The sequence below is a fragment of the Varanus komodoensis genome, unplaced genomic scaffold, assembly GCF_004798865.1.
Source record: "Varanus komodoensis strain SLA01 unplaced genomic scaffold, ASM479886v1 scaffold14_1, whole genome shotgun sequence".
NCBI lineage: Eukaryota > Metazoa > Chordata > Lepidosauria > Squamata > Varanidae > Varanus > Varanus komodoensis.
Window position 1 is genome coordinate 24,709,814 of NW_025335438.1, and position 18,450 is coordinate 24,728,263.

The 18,450-nt window shown below is 38.0% G+C and overlaps 1 protein-coding gene across 6 annotated transcripts in view; it reads left to right on the forward strand.

The window, feature by feature from the left end:
* Positions 1–18,450, forward strand: part of ZNF521 (zinc finger protein 521) — a 262,267-nt gene that overhangs the window by 145,056 nt on the left and 98,761 nt on the right. For 5 of the 6 annotated variants that reach the window (XM_044424363.1, XM_044424360.1, XM_044424362.1 and 2 more), the window contains one exon: positions 10,139–10,223. In XM_044424363.1, coding sequence (XP_044280298.1) covers positions 10,139–10,223 — 85 coding nt within the window. The remainder of the gene's footprint in view (positions 1–10,138; positions 10,224–18,450) is intronic. The other variant, XM_044424358.1, reaches the window with a different exon arrangement.

The window sequence follows — 18,450 nt, forward strand, 5'->3', positions numbered from 1 at the left end:
AGGGTGCTATTACTTCTTGTGATTTGGCAACTATTTATATCAATGCAGCCTAAATGATGCCTTTACAAGTCCTCCTGAGAAAGCTGAGACTAAGACCCTCTTAGTGGCCTCCTCCTTCAGGTGGGTCCCGCTTTCTTGTGGAAAGCAAGCAGCAAAGTCTTCTCATCCAGACTGTGTTATTTAAGCTGTACTCATTTATTCAGAGAGCAGGCAACTTGGGGTGGAGACCCTCTGAGCAGGTGGATGAGGAGGGAAATAGTGGGCAAGCAATGGTAAAGTAGGGCAGGTGGCAGGCAAAGGGTCAGCAGAAATGGTGATAGGCAGCAGCAGGTACTTATTGGGACCTTGACCTAAGAATTTCTCAGACCTTGGTAGCTTACTGAGAATACTTACTTACCTCTGGATTCTGCTTTCCTATTCCTTTTGGGTTACAAATGGCGACTAGGTACACTTTCTTGACAGTTAATAAAGACTAGTCTCACCAACAGCCCATTGTATTAGCCTAGTTTTAAGGTCATAATGGAATTATGTGGATGGTTGTCAAGTTCTTACCTGCTGAAACATCCACAGCATCATCAAAAGGAGTTGATGGAAAGTGCTCCTTGCTATAGTCTGTTCAGCTGCATTTCTGAAGGCCATGTCGCAGAGGCTGGTTCTCCAAGTCCGCATACAAAGGGCTGTAGCTCAGTGTTTTGTGCACATATATACAGTGCTGTGTCAGCATCTTTAGTCAAGAGGAATTTCAAACTAATTCATAGAAAAAGTTCAGTACAGAACATTAGAAAGCGGAATCTGAGATTGAGAATCAATCAAGTATGGCAACAGTGAATGAGATTCATCACTTGGCTGGCGCTACCTTAAATGTATTTATTGATTTGGACATGGTGCTGAGTTCCATAGTTTGTAAATAAAGCAGCTTAATATGGTGCCCTAACCATCTTAAGTGGTGTGATCAAACACTGTTTGCCTTACTCTGCCAACATACATGCATTATCCATGTGCAGAAGGTGCATGAAGATAAAAGAGTGGGGTCATTCCAAACATCATTTGTACCACTGGCCCTGGCACCTCCTTATGTTCTGCTGAAAACATGCCTGTGCTTCACATGAGTGCGCATCCTAAGCATTCAGGCATCTCACATTTCACATCTCAAAGGGTTCAGATCATGACACATACAGTGTTGACCAGAACCAGAACCGTTGCCTTGCTTTCCTTTTGGATGTATATTTTGTATGCACAATGTTTCTGGTTTGACCAGAAAAAACGTGTGAATAAATATTAGTAGAAAAGAGGGCTTCTAAAGGGAAAGAGAGAGCTTTTTATCTCACTCAAAATCAAATTAAAGTTTTGCTCCCCAGTGAACAATTTATTTTACTAGAGATATAAGACATTTTGGGGAAACTGGAAATAAGGGGAAAGAGGTTAATGAAGACAGCATACCAGGGAATCTTCAAAAAGAAAGCTTGTGCTCAGCATCTGAAACAGGAATTTGGAATAACGTTTATTTGTCCAGGGCACCCCAAATATTTTGGATCAGTTCCCTTCAGTGCCAATCAGTATGACCATGTTGTATGCTGGTATTTCTCTCTCTCAGTCAACTATTTTATGGTGAGATAGTGTTGTGATCTTTGACATAAGACAGGGAAAGGTGGTATATGGGCCATAGCCATATATAGCCCCCACCATTTTTCACAGCCAACTCAAAGTGTAAAATTGTGAAGCTTTTTGGTGTTCTATAGCCACTCTAAATGCATTTTTACTGTGTTTGTGTCTGTGTGTGTTGAGGAAATGCAAGCCATAGGGAAGGATCCAGGGAGCACAAATGGCTGCCAGACCTTCCGAAGTCATCTACTCCTGACTTTGGGATTGCAACAGACATTAAGTCCTAGCAAATTGGGCTTGTCCCTTATGCTTCACACAGAGTTCCTTTGTAGCTGCACTGGTGTGAGCCGCTAGATGCCCTATAACATCCATGGATATCTCCAAATGGTCTCTTGGAAGGAAGCTCCCAAGGAGGTATGTTTGCTGCCTTGAAAACTGAAGAGACATTGTTAAGCTCAGCAAAAGCTGATGTTTAATATAGACATTTAGGTGAACATAAGGATTATCTGGAAAAATTATATGTTTGCAAGCTTGTTTTAAGCAGCAGGAGAAGTGCTAGAGAGGCTAAGCAGACATTTAATAAAGGAACACCCAGAAAGTTAAGATCTAATGAAAGATAAAGGGGCATAGTTTCTTTAGAGTGAGATCATGTTGATTGAATATTTTGATGAAGTATTTCCACACACTTTGAAAGAGACACATAATTTACCTGGATTTTAAAAAAGCACTGGAAACATTACAACTGAAAAAATAGTCCACAATATAAGTACTTAACAGCACAAAAGCTACTTCAATAAAAGTAAAACATCTTTTATATTGAAGATATAAATGATTTCTAAAATTTTATCAGGGAGGATAAATATTTTGTCTCCTAAGTTCACAAAGAGAAGGAACCTTTCAAAAAGGAAAGATTTATGACATGAGTAGGAGAATAATCAAATGCTAAAGAGATATTAATGAGATCAATTTTAAACAAAATTTATAGGTGCTGAGTTTTATTTGCAGTTCTGACTTCTGTTGCCCCCGCCCCCCTTCTAATCCTATACTTGTTTATTCTGCAGAATCAATTCTCAGATTGGGATCTATGATGGATCGCTGGTATCCCATAATTCCATTCAGGTGGTCTGTGGAAGGGCTGAGGAATGATGAAAAATATCTGTACTTCACCCTGCATTTAACTGAATTTGACCATGGGGATCAAGAATTCAGTCAGACTAATATGGTCCTGGTGTGAAGACCATGATCTTCCTACTACACTGCTGGTGCAATCTGCCAATTTTTCCTAACATTTGGAGGGTCCCTTCTCAGAGACAGTGTGTTTCATAGATCTGTGCTTGTATGGAAAATAAGTTGGTGCTGAAGGAGAACAAAATATTAGAATACCAATTTTCTACAAGCTTAAATTTGTAGAGCAACAAAAAAATTTGTCAAGTAGTCTGCCAAGACCTTGAGCAATTTTAAAGTGATCCATGGAAAATGTTTGAGATCTGCTGGTCTAGAACACTGGCTGAAGGGCTTTTTGTGTGTACAAAGAATCATCTTTTCTCAAGGTTATTCTAGTTACAACTTCATGCCAGTGATGGGCATGACCAGGGTTGATTGTGACTGGAAGCCAGGACCAGCGTCTTATTTTACATAGGTAGACACTCCTTTAATGATGGCCTGAGCAGTCTAAGTCTGTTTTGAAATCAGATTGATTTTAGGAATAGACGCATGGGCTGACCACAGGACAGCAGTCTTTTTCAGTATAGCAAGATGTATTGCATGTTCATGTGACATATACTTATAATGTCTGTGGCTGTACCAATGCATATAAATTTGCCTGTGAACTTGCACATTGGGCACTCTTTTGGAGAAGCAGTCTTCCTTCTGGGTGAGGCTCATACCAAAGTAAAGGTATATAACATTTTAGCTGAAATTTGAATAGAACATTTAAATAGAAATTTTAATGTTACCTTTAAGATATACAATCCTTACTTTAAACTTATTTCTGTGTGATTTGGATTTTTAATCCCATAGCAGATATATTTTAATCTGGATTAGAGATTTTAAGAGCAGGTCCAGAAAGCATTTAAGAACGTTAATACCTGTTTATTTTAATTGGGCAGTTAAGCACATGCGTAGCTCTTTGCCATTTAAATCTGGACTCAGAAATGTTAATCTTTGGCCTGGTTGTTGCCAGAGGATTTTATTATATATTTCTAAAATCGCTTATGTTGGGAAATGATAACAGTGTGGCTACTAGGAAACTTCTTGTCAGTCACAGAGACTCAAGGATGGGCTTAATATAGGTTGGTTAAAGGCTAGTAGTCAGGTTTTAATGGTCAGGCAGAAGCAATTTATGGGCTGTTTTGTGATCTGAGTACTGTAGTTAAGTCATTATACTGGCAGTTCCAGTGCAGATTGTTCTTTTAATAATAATTTTTAAAAACCCATCCAGGGCAATATCCATTTCTGCCCACATGCTGGCAAAACCCACTGTTAGCAGAATGTCTTCTCAAAACAATAGGAAAAGAGGAAAGATGCTAATTTTCAAAACTGGGGATTTCAGCAGAGCTTACAAAATGCAGTGTTTTAAATTGCAGTGTTTTGGCTTGTTTGCAGGGTTATTATAGGAAGTGCTAGCTTCCTTTGTGCTCACAGTAGGTCCTGCACATGCAAGAGAAGAAACAAAGGCTCAGTAGCAGTATTGGATACTGCCCATTGTGATCTAACAGCTTTTCTAATGCTTAGATGAATCTTTAAGTTTGATCCATACAGCATTGAAGTCAGTAAGAAAATCCCATAAACTGTAATACATCAGGACTGTGAGTTTTACCTGAGCCTACATAATTGCTCATAAGCCTATGCTTATTTTTGGAAGGGAGTTTAATAACAGGTATTGTTCAACGAAGTCTTCCTATTTCACACACAGATAGAAAGCCAAACTTCTATATTTGTATGATAAACTTGGAGCAAGGAATGGTTATACGTATAATTGGTGATGCTTGTTCATATACCTGAACAAAGATACTACACTGTTAGATGAACTCCATTTCCCTGAATAGTGAGAAGTTCCTGGGGCAGTGCTACAGGGTTTAGTTTCCTTTGAATGAGAGTGCTAGAGATGTTGTCTCTAGCAGCATTTCTTTATTCACATATACACAAGCAGAGCATATTAGAAGTGAATTGACACTCCTGCAGCAGGCTACAAGTTGCTCAGAGAAACTGCATGGAATTCAGAGCTGAGTTTCCCTTTCAGGCAACTCACAGTCTTCTCTGTCGGTTGACATTGTAAATCTCCCCCCCCCCCCCCCCCACACACACACACACACAGAGAGAGAGAGAGAGAGAGAGAGAGAGAGAGAGAGAGAGAGAGAGAGAGATGGGCATAGCTCTGCTTTCAGACTACACCCAGGTAAATGACTTACCCTGAGAGCAGGGAAACCATTAGGTCCCATTTGACAAGACATCAACCAACAGTTCCTTTCTGCTTGCTGAGCAATCAATTTTGCAAAGGATGGTCTCCCAGCTGCTTTATCAATGCTGACTTCTTGTTTTTGAAGGGAGCTGGCTGGGATCTTACTGGCCTTGCTTCAACCTGCATTTCAGTTATCATTATAGCTATTTTCCTGCCCAAGAGTTGCCTAGCCATGGTGCCTATTAAAACCAATAACATGCTCCACCAAAAGGATCACTACTTTTACAAGGCTTTCTCTAAAGCAGCACACTCCCTAAATTTACTCAAAAAATAACTGCTGTCTATTATGACATTAGAACGCCTTGCCTTCAAATCTGGCTCTTCTAATTCCCTACCTTTAGACTGTAAACTCTTTGTCTCTTATTTTGCCCTAAATTTTGTACCAAATTGCATGGAATGAGCTGGAAGAAGGATTAAAAAATGAAGCAGTAGTAATTAGCAATAGTACTAGTAATCTTACTAATTGTAGCATGTACTAAGAGTGGCAGTAGTATTACTAGGAAGTAGTTGTAGTCAAAGATTTCAATTACACACTGATGTGACAGGCATTCAGATTTTGGAGAGGTTTTGCCACTGATTTCAGGGAATGTTAGTCCTTTTGTTAAAGAAAACGATGGAAATAAGGTTGCGCTGTTTCTTTCAGGAGGGTGTAAGTATGACAGTGGTTTTGATCATTTTAAAAAACTGTGTTCATTTACACCAGTCTAGTTCAGTATACAGCTGACTTAATAAAGGTTGATGGTAACATTTTAGAAGTTCTTTGGAGTCTAAAACGAACCAGTGCTTGATCTAGTAGCGGTGACAAAAGCAGTCTCTTTTTTATGATAAAAGGAGATGTCTGTGTTGATCTGCAAATGTGTCAGATCATTCTGAAGAGGCTAGAAAGTGCTGGAGCATTTTTTCTTTGTTTTGTTTTTTTCCAAGTGATTTCTCCCTCTTTATCATTAAGCTTCAGATAAAGGGGAAACAGCCCTTGTATGTTTTGTCATTGTATTCATCTGTCATAATTTTTGCTGACAGTTCTCAACACATGCTATGTTTTACAGTTCTAACAAGAGAAAAGACCAGCCATTAAGTTTATGTTTCTTTGTTTTTCAATAAAGTCACATATCAGGAATAATGCTAGCGGTATGCTAATAAACTATATATAATGCTAGTCATCTGGGAGCAAGAAATATTTTCTAACTAGTTCTAAAGGGAAATAATGTTTTTAAAAAAGGAGACCAAATGTTATTTATGCAATGTACATTGGTCTGCATGTCAACATCAAAAACATCTTCTAAGGTGCCTGCCATAATAAATCTTTTGTCTAGATGGCTATTATTTAAACATCTCTTGTAGATGCAATTTTAGTAGAGGACTCTCACTTTTTCCTATTTGTAGGGCATGTTTTGGAGCATCATGTATCGGAAGTATTTCTACTAATTTTAACATGTCTTTCAGGTCACATTGAAAGAATAAAAATGTGGTATATTTTGGCTGTAAGATTAAATTGGAGCTTCAGTTTGTTAGCCCTCATCCTGCTTGTTTCCACTTGCAGGATGAGAATCAACTAGCTGAAAATGTACCAATATAGGTGTCAGCTCAGATGTAAATCGCATTGCCTGCAGTGACTTATTTCTGTGACATTCAGCACAGGAAAGGAACAACTAAGTGAAAACATACCACTATACATGACCATTCAGAATTAAATCAAATGGCCCTTGATGGTGCTTACTCCTCTAAGTATCAGCATGGAACAGGAGGCTTTTGAGAAGGAGTTGTGAATTATTCCTTTTTAAATCTCTGCTTCTTTGGACAAGCAAACCTGTGCAAAGTTTAATGGAGCCTTTTCTTTTCAATAAAGCTTAAAGGGCCATTTTCCCAAGCAGATCAACACACCACCTTTCCAACTCCTTACATCTCCCATTTGTGTGACTCAAAAGCACATTCAGTGCACTGGAAATCATGCTGTATTCCTTAGCATGTGCACCAGCTGTGGTAAATGTTTTTTGCAGAAATACAATGGTTTGCTTATTTATTTATTTAGCACTTTTGTATACCGTCTTGTAGCCATATGGCTCTCTAGATGGTTTACATAATTAAAAAACAACAACAATACAAAACATAACACAATTCACACAATTAAAACCACAATATCAGTAATAAATAACACAACGGTCTCTCATGCACAGAAGGGGTTCTCTCACCCCTTCCAATTCTATAAAACATGCCAGAATAGTTCCTTCCTCCACAATCTGTTATACTGGCCTAGCCTTGAAAGCAGCTCCTCTAGGCTGGAATAATAGAGTAGATACACTGGAAATACAACCTTTTAAACCCCGTTTAGTCATAATCATACTTCACTGGGTTGAAAGGGAAGTTTTTAACAAGAAATCTAAAAGTAGTTGTATTGAAAATGAGCATAGGATATGAGCCTTTAGAAATGTTAATCACTCCGTTTTTATAAATGTAAATAATTGTAGAAATTAGTATATAGAAACAATATTAAAAGTTTGGTTCTTCTCTCCTTGGTATTTCAAAAATCTAATTTTGGGTCTGAGACAAGATGGAAGCGTATGTTCAATGCACCAATATGAATGTTTTTGTTACGGAGGAACAAAAAGGAAGTGAAGCGCCAAAAGACAGAGTGCACTCATATGCACGGCTATTCACAAGTCGGAAGTAGAGTCAGATGGGGCTTACTGCCTGGTAAACAGGCACAGTATTGCAAGCTTAATGCCTGTTGTCAACAAAGTGCAGCCTAAGCATGTTCTGAGTGATTGTAAGAGCCTATTCTCTCTCCATAACACTGATATTAAGGAATTCTTATAAACTTTGTAACAGTTGCACTTGTCATAAACTTAAATATGCAATTGAAAGCATTTATAATAAACTTAGTGTATACTGCTTTGGTACTTGGAAGTTTGTGAATCTTGACATTTATTGGCAATTCTTAATCCTTAGGAGGTCCAGCCTTTATAAATCCTTGTAAATGAAGGAAATGAGGGTGAGATACAGACATTTAAGGAAGGCATGGAACTAGATTTGGGATTTACTAGTACGTTTAATTTTCTGGCATTTCCCACCATGATTCTTATAGTAGTATTCATTCAAATCCAGCATGTTTCAGGTATCACAATCCATTTTCTATCCACTGGCCAGGAAAAGTATGTGTGATAAATTGTAGCCACAGTTCATGTTCTGTGCGTATCTCCTGGGGAATGAGTCCCATGGAATTCAGTAGGAAGTACTGGTCAATTACAGCCTGCACTCCTATATCCATGGAATGTCTTCCTGAACTACATAGGATTTACTTACTAATAAATGTGCATAGAGATAGAACTGTATGTGTTAGACGTTCTTTGATGTTGGCATTTACCAGTAATTCTTAAGACTAGGAATTATTCAAAACCATGGTTTCTGCCAAGTAAACGAGACTTGAAGAAATATGTATTAATTAAAGAACAACAAAATAATAAATGTTTCAGATAACAAATTTACATCACTACAAATCTAGCTAAATTGGGATAGAGCATGTTTAAGAGACAGAAATTACACTGGTGGAGACATAAAAACTCCAGCTCAAGCTTAATGTTAAACTCCTAAGTAATGTTATTTTTAAAAAAATCAGGAATTCTTTTCATAGCATAGAATATTTTTAAGAACTTTGGAAACTACTAGAAATCTGTACTGTACAAAGCATAGTTTATCTAGCATTTCCCTGTTTAAAGTGCTGCTGTTTACATTGATATCAAAATAGTACAAGTATAACATCATAGATTTGCTGTTCAGATAGAAATGTTTTAGAACAATTAAAACTGAGGAACAGTTTGTTGATATATTGCATGCAACTGTAAGTGTATTATTATAGCCTCAATCTGAATCTGTTTAAATCAGGAAGAGGGTTTCTATTCATTTAAACATAATTTGATCATTTAACCTAGGTGTATTCAATTATTTATTTGAAGTTTTCAAGATGAAGGTAATGTTTTGTTGAAACTGTCATGGAAGTTTAGCAATTGAGGCCACTTGGGCAGATGATTGAAGTTAAAATAACTGTTGGCCAGTGGTAGAAATAGGTTTTGCATGAAGAAGTCCCCAGCTTCAGTCCACAGCATCTCCAGATTAGACTACAAAGACCATGTCTTAAGCCTTGGAGAATTGCTGCCTGTCAGTGAAAAGAATACTGAGTTAGATGGGTCAGTGGTTTGCAGTTTCCTGTGATCCCATTAACAACAGGCCATTTGTTGTTAACTATAAACATTACCTTCTTAAGAATTCAGCATCCTCAGGAAGGTTTCCCTTCACCTGTCCTTGCACCCCAGGGCATGCCCAACCATGCGTACCACCCCCACCAGTGTTGCTACCTGGGGACAAGTGTTACAGGAAGATTCAGATGGAACGTACTACAGTTGAAATACATCCATAAAAGGCCACATGCTACCTACTAGCTGTTTAACCAGCAACTATGTAATAGCTCCTGATACTTGCTGCTCTGCTGAGCATACATGTACTAATGTCATGTTCTTCTAAGTTCCAGCAGCCAGAGACTGCTAAAACAAGGTTTGTGGCTAAATAGCATATCACTAGTGGACCTTTCTGCAATCTAGAAGCAAAGATGTCAGAAAGGTGTGCATGCAATAAAGAAATTTATTTTATTGGACTAAGGATCCTGATTTTCCCAGGAGGGATGGAAATCAGCTTTTGTATAAGAACAAGCCATATTACAAACATGGCCTTGCCTTTAACTGGGGCAATCATATGACATTGAATGGATTGAATTTTCCAAACATTAAATTGCCATTGTGTGCATTTGATCATAAATATGCAAGTGGTGGAGAAAATCTTACATGCTCAGAAATTCAGGGAAACTGGAAATGTTGAGATCTACTTTCCACTTGGTCATCTGATCAATTTCGTATGAGTGGTTACCTGCAAACCCTTTGCAGACGGAAAGAGTGTGTGATTTGGTACTACTATGAACATTTTTATATCTTTGGAGGGGTTTTTTGCTTGCCATTTTTCACATAAGTATACTGAGTGTGAATTTGTTTGTACAATTTAATTAAAACTTTCCATCATTGTTTTCTCCAGAAGAAGACCTACCAGTGTATCAAGTGCCAGATGGTTTTCTACAATGAGTGGGATATCCAGGTTCATGTTGCAAACCACATGATTGGTGAGTGAAGTATTAAATCTTGTTGATGATAGACAGATTATTCTCCTAGTTGTATTCATCATTGCCTGTAAAATTAAACAGAGTTAAGGAGAAATTAATTGTGCAACCGTCAATGATTTACCCAGGTGTGATAGATTTTTTTAAATTTTTTTATTATTAGGTCTAATCAAGCATTAGCATGTTTTATTTTCTGTGAGGGCTAGTTTAGACTTCTGCAGAGAATCATATACCACTGCCAGTCAAAACTCAGGTGATTAACAAATTAAACTTCTAATCATTTTTGCATTATTGAAAACAAAGTAACAGGAATGGTTAATGAACTGGTTGTTAGCTTTCCACAGAGTTTTAGACAGGTTTTAATTTCAGAAGTTATTATGATAATGATACTACTGAGTACTGCTCAAATAACTTGGTAGTAATATCAGAATTGGCAAGTTTTGTCACCAAGAAACGTAAATAATTCAAATGGTTATAAAATAAGGATATAGATAGTGTTTAAATAGCCTGAAAACAATCAAGAATGTCTCACTGTATTATTTCATTATAAAATGAAATAATATATTTAATGCAGACTAAGCTCAAGGACTGTTACTGAAATCATTTAGAATCTGCAGTCACTTTCTTTAACAATAATTTACTTTTCTGATATTGATAAGAGGTGGCTGAAGTTAGGAAATACTAAAAAAAAGCATTTTCTTTGAATTGCCATATTTTGCCATTATTTGTTTATTCTCGTAGGATTATCTGTACTGTTTTTAATTTGGTTACCACTTAGTGATAAAGCTAAGTATTCTGCAAGTCAATTAAATTTATCAAGCACATCTTTTGCCTGCTAATAAAACAATGATATCTTCTGTTACTGCCACTTTTTAAGAAATGCTGTTAGCAAAAATTGTGTTAGCATTAGAATCAGTATTAGTTAGTTCTGTATTCCTTTAACCTTGTTTGATTCATTTTTAAAAGTAATTTTAAAAAGTTTTACCTTACTATGCAACTTTACAGCCACATACCATTTATTAAAATAAACTATTTGCTTGAATGCATTCTGCAAGTATGATTTTGTAACACTCTGATTTGATATCACAAGCCAGTTTTTACATTTGATTTTTTGAAATGTTCTTTGGCTATTAAAATTTGTGAGCTAACTAAATAGACTTCCTTTCCAGTTAACTTTCTTTTTTAGGAAACACAGGCTGAAATCCTAAACACACTTAGGGTGAAGCCATTTGTATGCTTAAGCAGAAAAAAAGGATACCTCTTCCAGCATTTGCCAGCCAGCTATTGGCTGGGGAACACTGGAAATTATAGAATTTTTTCTGTCTAAACATGGAGAGGATTGTACTCTTAATAGAGAGTAAATGCCATCCAACCAATAGGATTTGTTTCAGAGTAAGCATGTTTAGGAGTTAAGTAAAATTCTTCTTACTGGAAAAATGATCAGGGATTACAAAGCCAATTATATTTTTTAATTAATGATCCGAGGTTATTGTTATTACCAAAGTATAACTAAGAATTCATACTTTGTGTCAATTTAGCTTTGTGAGCTAAGATATTGCACTGGCAAGAGGAGATAAACTGAGTGATTTGGGTGCCTGTGGTAGAAAGTTAAAATTATGCTTTCCCATGGTGGTAAAAAATGTAGCAGTAGCCTATGTGTACAGTCCAAACCATTCCTAAGGCACATGCACAGAAGTTTCCAAACTCAGAGGCTTGCATGTATCCAGTGCATGGTCTGAGGTTGTGTTGGTGGTCGTGAGTGTCTACCTCCACCACAGCTCACCCATATAAATGGTTGTTTGGATTTAGTTCTGGGCAGGGGGAGGGAAGGAGGGTGAAGCACGTATAAGAATGTATATAAGGCCACATAGACCTTTACATGAAGCTGCAGCTGTGTGCACGTAACTACAATCCAAGATCTTGGTTGGCTTTGGAATACACGGTTGGCATCAGGTTGTGTATTCTGGGGAAAGGGATGTTGGCATAAATAATTAGAATCAAATGTTATCAAAATGACTAAGCAACAATTTCATATGACATTGTCTCTTGAATAGAACAATAATACCAAAGTGCTTTAAACATGAAATGCCATTCTAATTCTACTGGTGAGCCATTGTGTCCACTGTTATTCCTATATATAGGAGCTGGGAATCAGTTATGTAATCCTATGTGTGTTTGATCAGAAATAAGCCAGTGGCACTTCATCACAGGAGATTGTGCATATGTTTACAGAACTCCATGGTTACAAGTCCATAATAGGAAAATGGCAATAATTTATAGCTGAAAATATCAGGCTGTCTAGCTAACAAGCAAGAGGCCACCCAATAACATTGTTCCTTCATCAGCTCCCAATTAAAATGGTAAAATAAAACGTTATAAAAGAATTGTCTGTAACATGCATACAACTGTTAGAGACGATATTAGAAGCACAACATCAGAAATATATAGCACATAAAGAATGGCCGAATTCACACATAATGACAAGCCATGCTGGAAACCATGCAGTGAGGAGTTGTCATTATGTGTGAACTGAACATTCATCATGAAATGTGGCACACTTGGTTTCCGTGCAATCACATGGAGAAACAATGGCTTGTGGCAAAGTTCCTGTGCTTCACCATGGCTTGTCAGTATGTGTGATCACAGTTGACATGTGTCCACATGGTTTCTACATTTCTGCCAGCAAGTTTGGTGGCAAGAGCAGACATGGCTGCACTTGATGCTCCAGCCTCCATTTTTCAGTGTCCTGTTCTGCTGAGTTAGTTGCAGCTGCATCTGATTAGCGGTTTCTGCACTCCCTTCTTTCCTGGCAGCATGTGGCTTTCCAGTGCCCAGCCAAGGTGGTGGATTCTTGCCAGCAGTTGCTCATGGAGCCGCATTGACTCTACCAGCAGTAACCATGGAGACAGCCATGCTTGGCACTCCTGCCTGGTCACTGCCCTGTGCTAGAGCAACACTTTAAAGTGGCACCATATCAGTGCCACTGTGCAAGGAGCACACAGGCAGCATGTGGGACTTCACCAACAGGGGGAGCATCCCAAAGAGCTCAAGTCTCCTGCCCTCTGCCCAGCTTCCATCTTTTCCTTCTGGATTCGTCCACAAACTGTGCTATTTCTCCCCCACACACACTGCTGCTGAGCTAACATTGTCCTGCCAGCCTGCCAGCAAACTTTCCTGGGCAGATGCCCACATGGGTACCCTTGGGAGGTCTGCCCGGTGAGATGTGCTTCATCCATCCCTGCACACATGCCCACACTGATGCCATCCATGCATTTGGCCTTGGGGGGCATCCTCTGGCAGTGTGTGCAGGCCCTGCACATGGGGAGGTAGTTACTGGATGGGCATCTGAAGAAAATCTCAGGGCCCACGTAAGTAATTATGAAAGAAGATGGTCTTCTGAGGCTTCTGGTCCCAAGCCCTTATGAGAGTAGCACCTTGCCATGGGCCCAGAAGTGATTTGGAACAGGTGCAACTAATAAAGCACATTAATAAATTGCCCTTTGACAGCTGCAAAAAGAACACAATGTTCAGCTACCCACATCTTTAGTTGAATCTCTAATCCACATTTGAATATTTTAATGAGCTATCCAGTAAGCAGTGTAATCAGAACATTTGACATGAAGAAAACTGACACTTCTATGTGTGGGTAACAGAATATTCTGGATTGCCAGACAGTCTCATTGGGTATGTTTGCTTGCCACCCACTTTCCTCTCATCATTTGCTAGAATACAATAAAGTTTTCTTTGAGCAGATGCAACTAGATCAAGCCAGATTGGAATCTGACTTAAAAGATAATACGTACTGGGGATTGTTATTTTTGCCGTCAGGATTGTGAAAACATTAGAAGTCATTTCTCATGTCATAACTCATGGGAGGCTCTCCCACTGTAGTTTCAGAAGGAAGGATGTACATTATGTAGCAGCAATGGATATGCTGAAACATTTCTAGAATTCTTGACATACCCAGACTTGACTTACAAGCAGGCACAGAGTCTTATTACAGTACAGATTTTCAGCACAAGAGCAACTTGTGAAATCAAAAGTACTAACATTAGTGGCCTTGGATGCCTTAAATTTCAAGTGGGATGAGACGGACTGGAAAGAGGTACTTTTCTCCTTGCTAGTTATCATGCATGATATTGTTTTCTATCATAATCATTCTGGTGCAGTATCATGTACACTTGCTGGACAATCTTTCCAGAATGAGGAAAAATGCCACCCCACAAAAACAATGTGACTTGAACACCATTCTTGCTTAATGTACATTTGCTGTAAGTAATACCTAATTTTGGTGTTCAGGATGCCTTCCCAATGAAAAAAAAGTCAGATCACAATAAGATTACAGAAGAATCAACAATCTGAAATAATTCTTTTTCAATTGTATCAACCAAACTGTTTTGCAACCCAGGAAAATGACATTCTTGTTTTTTCACATGCTAGAACTCATTTCCATGCAACACTTTTCTCTTGCTTTGTCTTTTGTTTTCCTTTTGCTTTCTGCTATAATTGACTATCCTTTTTTCTTCCTCATCCATCCCTTTCCTTTCCCCTTCCCCTTTCCTTTCTTTAATTCATTTAGAATTTACTGGGCATTACCAAGATCAAAACAGATTAAAAGAAAGCTGTCAACAGGCTTGTGCCTGAATGTTCATTTTATTAGTAAGAAAGGTTTGTGTGATTAATATGTACAATTCAAAGACTCTCATGCTTCTATAGGTAAAAGAAAGCAGAAGGGACAAGTCTACACTTTCTATGAGCTATGGGGGTCTGCAGATGCTGTATTAGCCGATAACTGTGTAATAATATGTATGTTAACAAAGGCAAAACAGTAAAAAAGAAAAGAAAAAGCCAAAAACTCTGGTAAAAATGGCAGGCAGTTACCAATCTGGCTTTCCTAACCAGTGAGCGAGCTGCTGACCTGTCATTGTAAGCTGGAGATTAGAATTTCTAGTGTTTTTGCTTCTGTTGGTTTATTTAAAGACTCCTAACTACTGTTTATTTACTCCTATCTACTTTGCTACCTATGTGATTTGTTCTTCCTTAATGATGTCAGATCAGCAGCAGATCAGCAGCTTACCATTACAACAATCTTGTTGAAGTAACTTATGCTAAGTGTGCTTTGCCCAAAGCCCCCCACTGGGATTTATTGCTGAGCAGCATTTTGAACCTGGGTTCCTGATACTCAGGTTCTGTTCATGGGTAGCTTTGCATGTCAGTGCTGTGCCTCCAGAAACAAGCCACCCTGGGTTGGTTGTTTTACAAACAACCGTAGTGTGCCCAACAGGCAGTCAGGGTTATCATGGATTGTTTACCCCTTCAGACATCCAGCCAGTATCCCAGGGGTACTAACTTACTGCCTTCTCCCTGCTGTGTGTGATCCAGGCTGTTCTATGCTGAAGCCCATTTTTTCCTCTTTGACAGCCAGCAGAAGCCCTTCTGAAGTGCCCACACACCACATGAAGCCATCATTGGCTGACCACTGCTTTTTAAAACCAAACCAAATACATTTGGTCTAACTAAAGCAGTACATTCAAAATTCTATTCAAACTTGCACAGATCCAGAAGTGTCCCCTTACATGGTTCCAAAATAGGAACCATCATCCAGGCAGTTTTGGGGGTGGGCAAATGCTATCAAATTGCAGCAGGTTCCAGTGCTAGACCTTGACTTAGAGATGTTCCCTCTTTTTGTTACTGAGCTTTATCCTGACAGCTTTCAAAATGCCATCACAGGAAACAGATAACATTTTCTCATGAAAAGAGGATGTTGAGATTTGTGCCACCTTCCTGGAAAGTCCCTCATCTTACCCCTCCTCTCAGCATTCCTAATAGTCTCAGGAAAATAGCAAAATGTGCACAACCTTGAGGACTCGGAGAGGGGAAAAAGATGTGGATTTCACTATGAAGGGAAAGGGGAATAAATAACCATGCCTCATTTTGTGAGCAAAGATCACTTGGGCCTTTGCTTTTTCTGTGAAAACAGAGCTCATCTTTTGACAGCTTTCAGGGCAAAGCAAAGAGAGAAGAAAAACTGTTTTAAAAATCTGATCTAAGCCCATGTATTTCCAATTCAAATCACTATATTTCAGGAGACAGAGGGGTGAACCACAAAGCACTATTAGTTTTTGCCCCTGATTCCCCCATCCTACATACCTACATACAAGCTTTCCTGCTAGCTAAGGTTGGTGCAGTAGCAGAAGCTTCTCCTTGCATAATTTTTCTTTCTATAGGTTTTTTTTCTTTTTTGTTTATAGGTTCATATTCATTCAGTTAGCTTGGAATCACTGTTTCCCACTTGGAACAGGTTTCCATGATTTTATGGAGGGTAACTTTTAGTACGGATTGTAAATAAAGATGGTAGTATGAAAGTGAGATACCCACAAGCATGTATGAAAGTCTTGTTTTCCTTAGAGTATGCAGCTCTTATACTTGCCCAAAAGGGAGAGTTACCATGTGTGAAAATAGCCAAAGAAGGTTCCCATTCAGAGCTGAGAGAAGTAAAAGGAGAGATTTGTATGATATTTAGACTTCCCTGAAGACTCTTTTGGAATGGTAAAGTATAAGCAGATAGATTTGTTTAAACGCTAAATGTGAAGATGGTAGTGGCAATGAGGAATGGAAATGTCAGAAGTAGGATAAGCTGGGAAAAACGACCCTTCTTTAAAGAGTTAATTTAATGTTTGCTAAGATAATATATGCAAACTTGTTGAGAACTTAGGAAAAATGCCATGCATGAAAAAGATCTACAACTAAACTTCAGCATTTGAATTTTAATGTCAATCAATGTCAAGTCAATAACTTCAAGTACATTATCTTTTCCATTTTTACAATTAATTTTTGATTGTAAAATTTAAACAAAACAAAAAAGGAAAGAAATGTGGTTACAGATTTCAATATATTAATTTCACTGGATGTATATGAACTGTGTGTGTGTGTGTGTGTGTGTAAGCAAGAGAGAGAGAGAGTAGATGAACATACAGCTTTTTAATTATCATATAGAAATTCCACCAAAATGAGAAAAATCCATCCAAGTGTCCATTCTCAAGTGTTGTCTATACCACTTACTCAGCTTATCCTCAAGCCATTGCATAATAGTAGGTGATAGACAATCTTTTAACTGCTAAGAGGTCATAAAGAATCTATTTGTACTGACATTGCAGTACTATGTTTATCTGTATAATACCCCCTCCAAAAGATTAAGCTATTGGGCATTGCCAAAATGATTGGCTGTATTACACTTCTTAGCAATTAGATGACTTAGACAAACTCATATTAAAGAGATGTTGTAGAATCCTGTACAAGACAAGAATTTTTTGTGGAATAAAAGACTATATATTGTGGGTTTATATATTTACACGCAGACACAAACTACCCAGAGAGCTTCAGCTATTAGATAATATAGAAATATAATAAATGAATGAATTGAAACCTGAAATAAATAGACATCACAGATAATGATCCACTGATTAGGGGAAATGAGCCAATCCAGTTCCCTGTTCCATTTCTGTTTCAGACCCTGTTTATCCTATGTATTCAGCATACATAAAGATTTATAAACATAAATCATGGGTTGGTAAAACTTAGCCTCAGTAAATTCTTTCAATAGTGAAAGAGACTCTGATACGGTAAAAGTGACAAGGCCAATCTATTTTAGGAAATGTTGCAATCACAAGTATTGCCATTCAGCATTAGCAGAGAGGTCATCTTTGGCATGCCAAGAAAATTCATTGGCACCCACTAGTGCTCCAAGGTAAAAATCAACTTATACCTGTCAGTGCTGACCACAGAATCATTTTTTGACAATTTTAAAAACTGGGTTTCCCCACTAAATCAATTTAGCATGAAAAAGTAGATGAAAATGTAGTTGACATGATGTTACGGTGTTGCGCATGTCTCCGCATGCTGTGTCTGTGGGAGGAACCCTAGCCGTTCTGGCAACCTCATGCCATTCATTTAGAAACAAGCTCCAGACAAGAAGATTCCAAAACTGACCAAGGCAGAAATTGTGATGTATGTAGAAAAGACCATAATTTAGCACAAGTCAACAAATAGCATATGTAATAAATAAATAGGTGTGGTGATATAAGGCAAGATCCAGAAAACAGAACTGGAAGTGGCAGTTTTTTCCAAGGATATTAATAGCAGGGAGGGATTAAAGTACCTTATCTTGACTGTATTGTGCATAGCATTAGTTTTTCAAACAATAATATTTTGTTGGCTGAAAGTTCTTTCT